The sequence below is a fragment of the Amphiprion ocellaris genome, chromosome 9 (genome assembly GCF_022539595.1).
Source record: "Amphiprion ocellaris isolate individual 3 ecotype Okinawa chromosome 9, ASM2253959v1, whole genome shotgun sequence".
Lineage (NCBI taxonomy): Eukaryota > Metazoa > Chordata > Actinopteri > Pomacentridae > Amphiprion > Amphiprion ocellaris.
Genome location: NC_072774.1, coordinates 4,528,689 through 4,542,183, shown reverse-complemented (window position 1 = coordinate 4,542,183; position 13,495 = coordinate 4,528,689). Strand labels below are relative to the sequence as shown.

Here is a 13,495-nt window from a genome sequence, read left to right as displayed (position 1 = left end):
CAATAGTTAAGCCACTTTTTTTTTTAAACAATAAATTACCTTGCAATATCTTGCATTCTGCATCAATTTTTTGTTCCCTTGCTGTAACTTTTAATACCTCCCAGTACCTTTCGCATGCCTTCTCAATATTTTTGCATTGCAGTGTAATACTTTTTCATTAGCTCGCAATACTTAGACATTCCTTTGCAATAACTTCTGTGACACTTCCCACTACTTTGTGTAATCCGTTGCCATAACTTTGTCATTCTGTTGCAATACTTTGCATTATCTAGCAACGCTTCTGTTCACTTGCAAGATGCTTTCCATTCCTTCTGACTCATACGAACAGTTGTCATGCTGGTCAAGTCCAGTTGATGCAGGGGAACGCAAAAATAGTAACACACAAGTTACTGTCAGATAATGCAAAAGTAGCTCTCAAGAAATTTTCACCCTGATCTTTAGGGGTCTCTGTACTATCCTGAACTGTCAAATATCAAAAATATACAGTAAAAAAAATGTACAAATTTGAGATTATGACAAGACAAAGATGTCGTCAGTTTAACTTAATAGATTTATTGTTGCTAAACTATTGTGTAATAGAAAAAAAATCTAAATCTTTCTTAAGTACAGTCAGTGTGATTTGATTTCCAGTCAACAATTATAGAATATACTGACATCTTTAAATTTCACATTAAACTGAAACTTACAACAAATCATATTCAGTACCATTTTTCAGTTTCACTGAAAAGAAAAAACATTACATTACAGGAAAATGTAATACAACTTAACTGATTGCTCAAAGTGTTTACAAAATCAGCTCTGAAAAATCTACAAATGTTAAATACACTTTACAAAAAAAAAATCATAGAATAGTAAGTCAATTACAAATGATTTGTGAATATTTTTAAGGCATTGTAATTGTATATTTTACTGACATAACATAAAGGAATGCATAGAAATTGTGCAGCTTCTAGAAATACACTGAAGTTTCTAACTGACAGAAGATATTTTGGCCATTAATTTGATTTAAATATCCAAAAGCAACGTTTTGTTTCATAAAGTCAGTCATTTTTTTGAGCAGACAGCTTTCTGTCATCACTTATAAACCACAAAACCTGCCGTACCTTCACCAGGAAACTGCTTAAAATACAGCGAGTAAACAGTTTCCAGCTAAGTCTGAAATAATCCTCTACAGCAATGTGAAGCTTCTAACACACTTGCATGATTTAATATTAGTTTGGAAGCAGAATTCAGAGGAGAATCCACTTCAGATGCTATTTTTTCTGTATAATTCAGTGTCTATGTGACTTTAAAAACTGGACGGTGGAGTCGACTCTAGTGCTCTAGGAAAAACTCTAAAAATATAAACAAAAATATAGATTTTTTTTCAGTGAACAAAATCCAGATTTCATTCAGTAAGAACAATCTGCAGAGCTTTAACCATCACATTCAGTCATATCAGTGACTGAACTCAACACTGATAATGAAATGTGATGTTGTTTGTAGTTTAACTGGTTCAAGTGCTTCTCTTGAATTTCTGTGCAGCGTGTACTAAAGAAGTCACGAGTTCAGTCTGGTGTTGACATAGAAAACTAAAATGTAAACCTACACCAGGATATGATGAGAACATTACTGAATTTCTGCATTTACAGAAGTGCTTGACCCCGAAATGGTCCGACTGTGAATTTGTACCAATAAAGTGTAAGAGGTATTTCTATTAATATCTTTTTTCTCTTTGTAATCCAGCTACTGACTGAGATTTTACATGTGTAGTACCCTGTGTAGTGCTTTGTATTGAAATGGATTAGTTTGCCGTTCAATTAGTGTCAAAACTTGTGCAACCCCCCCCCCAAAAAAAAAACAGCTGCAATAATCTGATCTTATCTTAAGTAAATATACTAATATCACAGTGTAGAAATACTCTGTTACAAGTAAGAGTCCTGCATTCACATTTTTTACTACAGTGAAAGCACTAAAAGTACTCTTTATGCAAAGCGATCCATTTTAGAATTAGGTTTTATAATTATTGATGATTTAATTTAATGCTGCAGCTGGTAAAAGTGAGGATTTTGTAGATTTCCCTCTACATGGGGAGCAATAAAGTTTAATTTTAATCTAATAATAAGGCATAACTGCAGGATTTTGCAACAATAATACGTCATCATTTTGTAGTGGAATAAAAAGTACAGTATTTGCCTCTGAACTGTAGTCCGACTGTAGCGTCTTAGTTTCTCTTTTCTTAAAGCAGGAACCTCTAACCAGCCGTGGAAGCCAACACAGCTTCACAATAGCATAAAAAGAGACGCCACCAGTGTTTTGAGACCAATTAAATGCTTTAGCTGTTCTAACTGTACCGTGGAGAGCATCTGTGAATATCGTAGACTGAAGGAAATTCCCTGAAATGCTGAGGATGTGTTCGTTTCCTGTCATTCACTCTGGTGTGGAAAATCATTCCCCCATTAACCTCATTGTGGGATTTACTTCCCCGCTCCTCCCTCATTGTCCGTAGTGCATACCAGTACGTTACTCCCCGCCTACAGAGCAGCTAACCTCCCTCCAGTGTGACCCCGGCTGTGTTTCCCACCCTGAGGTGCAGCTTCAACATGAGCTGGTCTGCAGGTTGCTCTCAGTGAGGATGGAGGTGATGGTGGACGGGTCGTACAGGCTGTCGTCGTCGTCCGAGCTCAGGGCCGACGAATCCAAAGCAGGACGCATCGCTGCCTGAGCTTTCCTCCTGAGAGACGAGATAAACCACCTTTACATCAGTAAATATACTCACAGACTCTAGGGCTGCTGAGTATTTTTAACCTCTGAACATCGAAAGCTCCTTGCAGGTTTGAAAATCATGCCAAAAATGACACTATTTATCAGCCAGAAAGCATGAAAAACAGAAAGAACCTGTTACTCATTAAAAAAAAAAATTCATTTGCAGTAAGAAGATTTGGTAAAAACTAAAAATTCTAAAAGCAACTTCTCCAGTTCCACAGTTTCATTTAGCAGATGCTTTAATCCAAAGTGACGTACATCTGAGAGTAGATACAACACAAACTTAACATCTTTCTCTTTGGTCTAATTAAGGTTGAGCCCCAAAAAGTTGAGAATAAAAGCTTTTCTAAGTCTTTTGACCCCCTCATGCACCTGCCTCATTTACTGGATTCTTCAGAAAAGCCACGAGTGACTGTAGTGACCGACGGTCGCGTTCAGGGACAATTCTTCAGGGACATTTTTGGCTGAACTACAGGCAGTGCTTACACAGAGGAGAAAGGGACAAGAAATTCAACTTTGATTTCTTTCTTTTTTACGACTCATGGCATTCTAACTGTGTCATACTGCACAGTTAGAATGTCACACTGGTTGTTCTGTTTCCATAGAGGCTCAGGACTTTATATTGCAGTGAAAAAGGACGCCACAGTGAGTAAAAACGTGACAGTAACAAGTGAATGATGCTGATGGTGGCTGTGGTCACGGTGCCCCCTCTGCTGGTGAAATGAGGGAACAGCATGCACTCCTTCCGTGCCAGTTGGAGCATGTTTGTAATTTAATTTCCCCTGTGGTACATGAGCAATGTACCGTTGCAGGTTAATGAAATACCTCTTTCACACGTGGCTGCTTGCCGGTATGTTTTACACACATCACAGTGAGAAGAACTGCACCTCGGGGATGCCCAGTGAATCTCTACCAGGTGTCTCTGACATTGTGTCACGGCTGAGGAATCCCATAATGGCGTCGTTTACATGCACTTTTTATTCACCCAGTGACATAAAGGAGGAGGAGACGGTGTCTGTCTCTTAGTCACTGTGATAATCTGGCTGCCGGGAGACTTTCTTGCGTAATCAAAAGCTTGCAGCGAGTAACAAACTGGAACTGGGACAAAGTGAGCAGACAAAAGGGGAGGATGCGCTTACTTGAGCTCGGTCTCCAGAGCTGTGACTCGAGCCTGCAGGGCTTCTTTGAGCTCCATCTGTTCCTCCATGTCTCTCTGAGCTTTCCTCCTCAGTCCATCTATCCTCTCCAGCTCCGTCTCGCCTTCGTCCACCTGCCTCTTCAGAGCCTTGACTCTCAGAGCGAGCTGCAACAACACAACACGAGGGTTTAAATGTGCCATAATGCTGATTTGCTCCCAGTGTTTACATCGTTTACGTGGTGAATGTTTATACCTGGTCTCTCTGCTCGCTGTGTGTGTGTCTCTCCTCATCCAGCGTCATGTTTAGGTCCTTTAGTTTCCTCTCCAGTCGACGCTGTGATCCCAAAACTGTGTTTTTCTCTCTTTAATTTAGAAAAAGAAAGCATGTTAATGAGCTGCTATGTACAAATTATTCATTTCCCCAGTAAATTTTGATTAATTGTGAATTATTATTGGACCAACAGGTTTCTTCTGGCTGGAAATTACATTAACAAGTGACAGAAGATGAGAAGAAACTGTGTTAAAGATGTTAATGATGACTTTGAACCATTTCTATGATTTTTGGATCTTGGATTCTTCTTGGCCTCTACCATTCTTCCACTGCAGGGCTCATTTTTGTCTTTGTTGGACTTTGTTGCACTTGTTAATGATGCTTCAAACTGTGTCCACTGGACCTTGAAAACACTTGGATACGACTTTATAACCTTTAAACATCTTGTGAGCAGCAACAATGTGCAACCAGATAAAAAACCAATATTGAATTTTTTCCCTATCCAAAAATACAGAATCGATTGGCCTCTAATTAATAATAATATTTATTATTATTATATTTGTATAGCACAAAACAAAGCTAAACAGTGCTTTACAACAACAGCACTGCAGAATTTTCTAGACATTACCATGACCAATTGGAAAGGTATAAAGGTTGCATTTCTCAAAAATTTGCAGGAGTAGGAATAATTTTGGACATTTTTTTTTTGTTAAAATGTAAAGAAATATAGGGAAATAGGTTAAATTCAGCATTAACATCTCTAACACAATGTTTTAATGTCTGTCTTTTTGTTCACGTCATTTCCAGCCAGAAGAAACATCTTGCTCAAGTACAAAATCACTATAAAACTAGAAGATCTGACTAATTTGGGGCTCAACAGCATTAGAGACTCTTTCGTCTGATGAACATGAAGTCTAGAGGTCAAACATGACAAGCAAAATCACATCATACTTAATTTTACAGAGTTTTAAATACCAGAAGAACGTACAGCTCAAATATAATCAAATAATCTTCATCAACTGAATTTTATGGGATTTATGGGAATATATTCAAGACTTTGATTTGTCAAATAAACTGCCTAGCTGAAAAATGCTACCCAGAAGGAGGATCTACTGTAGTGCAGCAGGTTTTCTGTTTTCATCTGTACCTTTCTTCACTGCGCAGTCGTTCTTCCAGCTCCTGGACTTTGTTTTCCAGCTGAGAGACTCCAGCTGAGGAGCGAGACTGACCCTCCATGTCCGCCACTCGACTCCTCAACTCCTTCAGCTGCAGGAACAAACAGCACTTCAATTAGACTTCAACTCCACTCTAGTGGAAGGTCAGCTGGACTTTCACTGAAGGCCTCATCTTAAACTAAAGTCAGGATGTGAAAGTGCAAAGAGTGAAAAGGACAAATCACTACTGGACGTACATGTCTCTCCATGGCGTTCTTGTCCAGCTCCAGGTCCTGCTTGGAGGATCTTTCCTGCATGAGCTCAGAGCGAAGCTGATCGATCTGGTCTCTGCTTCTCGCTACTCGGTCTGTCAGCATCTCCACGCTGCTCTTCTCCTCCTCCAGCTCCAACTCAAAACGCTTCAGCTTGTCCTGACAGATGCAAGAACACATCAATTTAATCAGCAGCTCAGAGAGGAGGTCACGTTCCATCACATGCAGTCTAATAAATAGGCCAAAGAAGGCATCTTTAACCATTTGAAGCCCAAAATCATACGAAGTGTGAAAGGCTCCAAAATCTTTGCTTAAAAATGACCAAAATCATGCAAATTATATTAAAAACTGTAAAAACAAAAAGATTTGTCATATTTTCAATGGTCTTTAAACATATCACGCATGGTTCTGTCAGAAAAAATGACCAAACCAGAGCTGTAAATCATGATATTCTATCAAAATTACATTATTCTCCAAGCCTCATTTTAAAAAATCTGCACAAGATTCTGTAAAAAACTAAAAATTCTGCACTCCTTGGTGCAAAGAAGAATCCAACAGTGACTCAGTTGTGAATAACAGTCACATAACAATAATTTGGAGAGTTTTCAGGTGAACTGCAGGCAGTGTTTTCCAAAATCAAACACACTGGATCAATAAAATAAATGCAGCATGGCTCATAAACAGAACAGCAAGTTGTTGGAAGACACACTGAGCGTCTGCCTATAGTTGAGGTGCAGAGTACAGTGAAAAATGCAGTTTGTAGAGGTTGTAAATATGTAAGTTGTAAAATATTTGTAACACGTGGAGTTCCCATTTTTTCCCAGTATTTGTAACCCCTCAAAACTGTCTTACATCTTAATTCCAGAATTATTCATAATTCATAATAATTATTCATTATTCATATTTTTGTAAAACAATTAATCAAGCAAATTAAAATGTCGTTCTTTTTTATGATTAATGGCATTATAGCTGTGCCATTTCAAAAAATTCTCTCTCTTTCTAGCTATGGCTGACTTTTTATTTCAGTAAAACAGTGAGGAAAAATATGGCAGTAGCAAAAGAAAACGCTCAGAAGTTGCTTAGAGTTTAGAAGGTTGAAGATCGGAGTAAGACGTGAAGAAGTGCGTGTATGCAGAGCAGAAATCTTAAAGCTCAGAGGCCTGTAGGTTTAGTTTATTCTCTCAAACCAGCAGGTGAACAGATGAGCGTCTCACCTCCAGGATACGAATCTCCCTGTTTTTCTCATTGAGGCTGTTCTTGCTGGTTTCCATTTCTCCCTCGAGGTGTCGCAGTCTGTTGGTGAGAAGCTCTTTATCCAGCTGGTGGTTGTCTCTTTCCTCACAAGCTAGCAGGAGCTCCTTCTTCTGTCTGGACATCTGGTTGGATTTAACATGATATTAGAAACACACAGATACATGCATACAATCAGCCAAGCAGGCGGCATGAAAATTAGACCTGGGCCCTGCTCCATAAAACATGCTAGGAAAATTAGTGGAATAAAATGCAACACTTGGCTTGAATGAACCAAACAAATCAGTCGGGGCTGAAACGACTCTAGAAAGGTCAGTTCACGCAATCAGATCAATCTGACATGGAATCAAACAGATGAGAAAACTGCACGTGTGCGATATTCTTCAGCAGCCCGAGAGGTCGAACGGGGATAAAATCGATCTATTGGCAAACAGCAGCGACTCCAAACAGAAGCATGAAGACCTCAAACACCTAAGGACCAAACAAGGTCAAAGAGCTGCCAGAAACGCAAGCAGAGAGAAAAGCTGCAAGAATCTGCAGCTGGATTAAATGCAAGTATGAAGTATTTGATTAAATCCTGGAATTTTGGTAAAATATTCAGTAAATTATTGACAGTGTGCTGATTTTGCCATTCAGTTTTCTCTTTCATCAGCTATCATGCATAAAATGAGGATAATATTGATGCATGAAGTTGATTTGTCACTAATTAACTTCATCAAAGTTCCCAGCTTCCTCTTTCTATGTATGCATCAAAAAATATTTTCCTATTTAACGTATTTCTAAACACATAGCAGGCAGCAGCATCTACTATTCATGTCTTTTTTCATCCTTATTATTCATTTCCTTATTAATAGGAATAATAATGATGGGAATGAAAATGCATCTGTAGTTTCTGAATATTCATAAATAGAAAAACTCCTTGAAATCCTGATGCAGTTTACAGAGTGTTGATATGTTAGGTCAATATGAGGTTTTGCTGTTGTACTGTCCTACTAATGTAGCTATTACCATACAATTTGGAAAACGTAGTATAGCAGCATGAGTCTAAGCCATATAATTATACATGTATGTACGTCTACAACTTATTAATCATCATCATGCAATTTATTTAGGCTATTTATTTAACTTCATCTTGGACAGATACTAGTTAATGAAGTTAAATAACATGGTAGTTTCACTTAGCCAGCCCCATTCTGTAGTATGTTACTGCCTGGCTGCACACCACTATCAGTCTACTATATGGTTTGTGTTTAAAGTGAAGGTTGCAGCCTCAGAGTAACTGAGCTTACACTATGTTAAACTTGTCTAAAAGACACCAAATAAGCTGATAATAAGTCAGAATAACTGACATAAGACCGGCATATTTGGTCAACTGGCTGTATAAAACAGGTGCTGCTTGATTTTCACAATAGAAACAAGCAAACATGATGTCAAACATTCAAAACTCAGACACCCACTTCTTCCTCCAGTCTCCTCATACTGATGTTGCTTCTCTCCAGCTCAGATTGAGCGTCGTTTCCATGACGTTGCGCCTCCTGCATTTCCTTTCGAGCTCTCTCCCTCTGGTCCTCCAGCTGAGCCCTGAGAACCTGCGTCTCCTCTCTGGAGGAGGCCGTCAGAGACTCGTACTGACAGGACAAAATAAGAAGAGATTTAATATTTTGCATTCTCCAGTGAGGTTAAACCAGGTTGTACAGGAATCTCCCATTCTTACCTCCTTGTTGAGTTTCTCCAGAGCTCTCTCCTGCTGCCGTTTGCTCTCCTCCAGCTGGCTGATGGTCTGTTTCAGCACCTCCTTGTCCTTCTCTGAATCCTCCAGACGCTGGCTGAGCTCACGGTGCTCCTGGTTCACTCTGGAAGCTTTTCTCTTGGCCTCGTCCAGCTCAGACCTCAGACCTCTGGCCTCAGCGTGGAGGGCGAGCTCCGCCTCTGAGCTCTCTGTTGCGTTGGTCTGCAGCTGAGCCTGAGTGAACCACGGGGGAGATCCAGTTATGCTTGACTGCACTCAGGGTATCTACCACACTGTGCTGTTTGTCAGGAGGGAACTTTACCTCTAATCTTGAGAGTTTCTCTCTGAGACGAGCGTTGGCCTCCTCCTGCTCCTCCTGGGCGTCACGGAGGGAGTTAATGTCGATCTGAGCTCTACTCAGACGGGTTTTACTGGCCTCCAGTTCATCTTCAGCTGATGAGAGTTTCTCTTTGAGCTGCTTAGCTTCACTCTGTGCATCGCCGAGCTTCTGCTCCAGTTCTGTAATGGTGGCTGGATCTGGGAGCTACAGGAAAAATACAAGGGAAGGTTGCAACCAAGAGTTATAGTAGTATTAAAATTAAACATTTATGATCTACTTGTCATTTAAACACAAATATAATCATGCAATCAATCTCAGAACTACTATATATCCATCACACTTTATTGTGTTAGCCAGGTGCTAGGCCAAATTTTGATTTACGGTGAATTATATTTGACCAATTCTTTTCTTCTGACTGGAAATTATAAAAAAAATAGTGACAAATGAGGGTGAGACATTGTGTTAAAGAGGATAATGATAAGATTATTTGAATTCTCTCTCAATAAATCAGTGTCAAAGTCTTTATTTTCCTATACATCGGTCCAACAGTTGTTCTGGTTGCTAGCAGTCTTTCTGTATGTCTCAATTTTTTGTAATTTACGTAATTTTTTTAGTTTTTACATTTTGATGCATTAACTTTGCTCATCAACTTTTGATTTACAGTCATTTCTTATTTGATTAACAGTATTTTTTCTGGCTGGAAATTACATAACCAAGTGAAGTAAAGTGGAGACCTGCAGAAAGACTGTTAGCAACTAGAACAACTGTTTGACTGATGTGGAAGAGAATAAAGGCTTTAGTACTGCTTACTGGGAAAGAAAATAAATAACTTTGGACATGGAAATAGTTACATTTCATTATTAACTTCTATAACACAATGTTTTACTGTATTTTGTCACCTTTTTATATCATTTCCAGCCAGAAGAAACCTTTTGATCAAATAAAAATCCACTCTGGCAATGGGATGAATAAATAACTCAGTGCTTAACTGATTACTTAACAAAAAAAATAAATTATCTCTTTAGAGATGTTTTTACTGAGACTAAACCAACCCGTTTATTTTTCTCATGTGCCTTGCTGAAGTCATCCTTCGCTCTCTGTAACTGGTCCTTCAGTCGATCGATTTCATACTTGAGTTCAGCCTCCTGGTCCTGATGAGATTTTTTTATGGAGATGACCTCCATGACCTTCTTGTCATACTCCGTCCTCTGCTTCTCCAAATCAGACCTGGTCTTCTGCAGATCAGCGTTGCACCGCTGCACCTCCTAAGCAGAGATGTGAACAGTTTAGTTTCATTTTAGTAAAAATGGGTCATTCCCCGGTGCACCAGTGATTATGTGGAATTCCGTGGATGTTTGCTGCACCTGGTTGAGGCTCTGTGCGTGGCTGGGGTCTGGCATCTGCTGTTTCATGGTGCTCACTTTATCCTGGAGCTCCTTCAGCTCCTCCTCAAATTCCTCTTTCTCCAGACGAGCTTGCAGGAGTCTGAGAAATGTGCGCATACATCCGATCTCAACAACTCATACCGTTTTTAATTATTCTAAACGCTGCTTCATTATCGCATCAACAGCAGCTGGATTGGATATGCGATTTATGACAAGTGTGGATAATTTACTTTGGTATAGTCAATGAGCAAATAAGTGATTATTTAATCTTCAAACAACACAACATAAATCAGCGTTCTCTGCTAGCACATCACAGTGAGATATATCCACAGGAAAAACTAACACAATATGTTTTTTGCTAAACACAAACACAAGACCATCCACATCACTCCGATGCAGCTTAATCGTCTCTCATTAACCCTCTGAACCCCAAAATCCACTGGCAGATCTAAAAAAGAAATCACCAAAACGACACAATCTTTTGGCCAGCAACTATAAAAACAGGAAGAATCGGCGGGTTTTGAACTTTGCGATGGTCTTTAAAAGACTCATCATCTGGTTAAGAGGCATTATATTCTAGTAAAATCACTATATTCTACAAATGTCTTTAAAAAAAAATCTCCATTTAATCTGACATGATTCTCTAAAAAACAAAAAATTCTGCACTCCTTGACATAACCGGGAAGTCATTAGTGATTCAGCTGCAGCCAACAGTAACATTACAGAAATTCAGGGACTGCAGCATGTGTTTACACAGAACAGTTAGGAGAAAAGTAAGGAAGCTGATAAAATACACGTCGTACAATGTCAGTAATGTGTACAACTGCTATTTTTTAAGTATTTGTAACAACTGTGGGCTCTTAGAAAAATGTTGGACATGTTGATTTCAGTTTTTTACACTTTTTGTGACACAAATATTCACAGAAAATACACTTATTATGATTTACGTTAACTGCACAGAACTCATTTCTGAGTTCTCTCTCCTTCTAGTCATGGTTATGCTGTTTCCATGGAGGTGAAGGATTTTATATTGCAGTGAAAAATGAGCCTGCAGTGAGTAAGAATTGGTCAGTAACTACTTAGGGTTCAGAGGGTTAAACGTAGCGTTCACAGAAACTAAACCCACCATGAAGAATGTAAAAATATAATTTCCTGAAGCCTCAGACTGTGACTGGTATTTAGAGCAGTCTGTCCTCAGCCACATTCAGGTGCAAACAGAACTTTACACCGCCATAAATTAAAAGTCGTATATCAGGCGAGCGGAGTGTGAATGGCCTTGACACTACAGTGAGACAGCTGTTAGCACAGTTAGCCACATCTACAGCTCTGCTTATCTAAACACAAACGCCATTTAATTAGTGACTCTCACTGTGTTTCAGGGTTGCCGGGTGGCCCTCTGACAGAGAGGGGGAGAAACATTTACCAGGCGTGATGAGAGAGAAAAAACACATTAGTAGTAAAGTAGGTGCAAAGAGAAACCATGAAAAGACGACGACAAAATCCACATCCAGGTGAAAGTCGGGTGGGTAGTAATTGTGCCAAAAGTTATTTGGTGTGAATGACACAAGACTCACTCTTGTTTAGTTGTTCGCAGCTCATCTCTGGTGGCGTGAAACTGCTCCATCCAGTGGCTGCTTTCGTCTCTGCAGTCCTCCAGCTGCTGCTGCAAAGTGCGAACTGATGCATTTACACGCAGCCGCTCGGCCTCGATTCCTGCATGAGACTGAAAGAAGAGACGCAGTTATTGAGTCAATGTTGTATTACATCCTTTGAATTCCACAGTTTTGTGACTTGCATTATTTAAATGGAAGAGGTCAAATTTAAATGTTTTTTTCTTTCTAATATTCAAGAAAAAGGCACAAAATGCTGCTAGACAGAACACCACGGATGAGCATTCTCTGCAATGAAACTGGACTGTGCCTGCAGTATGTCCAGGAATAGAGATGAATATATGTGAAGTTTCTCTCTTTGTGCAACCTGATTTCAAAATCTGGGGGGATATTAAAACTCCTGTAGTCTCAGATGGACTTGAGAAGTTCTTCAGGCAATGTTGGTATTTAACTGATTCATCACGAATCCAATCGAATTGAGCTGAAATCAATTGATTGAATAGGTCGAATTGAATCCCGTTTTATGAAACATGCAACACACAAAGTCAACACAACACACAACAAAAAAGATCTTTTCTCATGTTAAGTTGGTAAAAAGATCTACACTTTGCAGATAGAGTTACTGGATGTTGGCACCATTTACATCAATATTAAGTAGTTGCAACATGCATTTGTGAAACAGGCCACAGCCCTAGAAAATACATATACTGTCACTGCAGAGAAAGAAACTTTTCTGGTTCGTCTTCAACTTCTTCCAAAATTTCCTGTTAAATGTGAGTGGCGTTCAGGTGTTTCCCACCTGAGACACCTGGTCCATGCTGCTGCGGAGCTTCTCCATGTCAACGCTGTACTGCTCTCGAAGGGCTTCGATCTCTTTGTCGTGAGTCGCCACCTCGTCCTTCAGAGCGCCTTTCAGAGCCGTGAGCTCCCTCTCTCTCTGCCTCAGCGTCTCCTCCAGCTTCTGTTTCAGCTGGCAAACCTCCATCAGCTGCGTTTGACAGGACACCAGGTCCTGCAGACACGAGGAAAATACAGCTGATATATGCCATTTATTTAGTCTCACGACAGCATATAAGGAGCACGCATGTGATAAGAGCTCAGAGAACAACATCCATGAATGGAAAACATCCCTTGCAGAGAGCATTTCTGCTTTGCGAAAACTATGGGCCTTGCTTGCAACAAGTCTATGTTCGCAAGATTTGTGCACGTAGAGCAAAATGCTCCTTTGCAAGGATGATTTTCTGCTCAAAAATACTAATTTTGGAGCTTGTATAATGTGCACACATCTGGATTTTATGTTCACAGATTTTAAAACTAATTAATAATATGAGGCCCAGAATCGCAGACTGGTTTGAAAATATGTTCTTGTTTTTTGAATTGCCAAAGCGACACCAATTATTGAGGCAAGAAACTGTAAAAACAGAAGGAAATTGTGGATTTTTTACTTACCTACTTATGTATTACTTTCCATTTCAACAGGAAAAATTACTAAACCTCAGCTAAAGATTGCAGCATTTTATTAAAAGCATCATAAGTGAAACATACAGATATATATTTCACTTGAATAAAGTCTTTACAGAAACAACATTCTATGAAAGAA

The 13,495-nt window shown here is 39.4% G+C and overlaps 1 protein-coding gene across 3 annotated transcripts in view; it reads right to left on the bottom strand.

Annotated features, from left to right (window-relative positions):
* Positions 1–532: 532 nt before the first annotated feature.
* LOC111583766 (cingulin) overlaps positions 533–13,495 on the bottom strand; it is a 28,700-nt gene continuing 15,737 nt past the window's right edge. For 2 of the 3 annotated variants that reach the window (XM_035958523.2, XM_035958524.2), the window contains exons 8-21: positions 12,695–12,907; positions 11,860–12,008; positions 11,655–11,681; positions 10,265–10,385; positions 9,953–10,165; positions 8,883–9,104; positions 8,546–8,794; positions 8,289–8,459; positions 6,795–6,956; positions 5,566–5,739; positions 5,302–5,420; positions 4,137–4,245; positions 3,885–4,048; positions 533–2,713 (exon numbers count right to left, since the gene is read on the bottom strand). In XM_035958523.2, coding sequence (XP_035814416.2) covers positions 2,578–2,713; positions 3,885–4,048; positions 4,137–4,245; positions 5,302–5,420; positions 5,566–5,739; positions 6,795–6,956; positions 8,289–8,459; positions 8,546–8,794; positions 8,883–9,104; positions 9,953–10,165; positions 10,265–10,385; positions 11,655–11,681; positions 11,860–12,008; positions 12,695–12,907 — 2,229 coding nt within the window. In that variant the 3' untranslated portion in view covers positions 533–2,577. The remainder of the gene's footprint in view (positions 2,714–3,884; positions 4,049–4,136; positions 4,246–5,301; positions 5,421–5,565; positions 5,740–6,794; positions 6,957–8,288; positions 8,460–8,545; positions 8,795–8,882; positions 9,105–9,952; positions 10,166–10,264; positions 10,386–11,654; positions 11,682–11,859; positions 12,009–12,694; positions 12,908–13,495) is intronic. The other variant, XM_023292994.3, reaches the window with a different exon arrangement.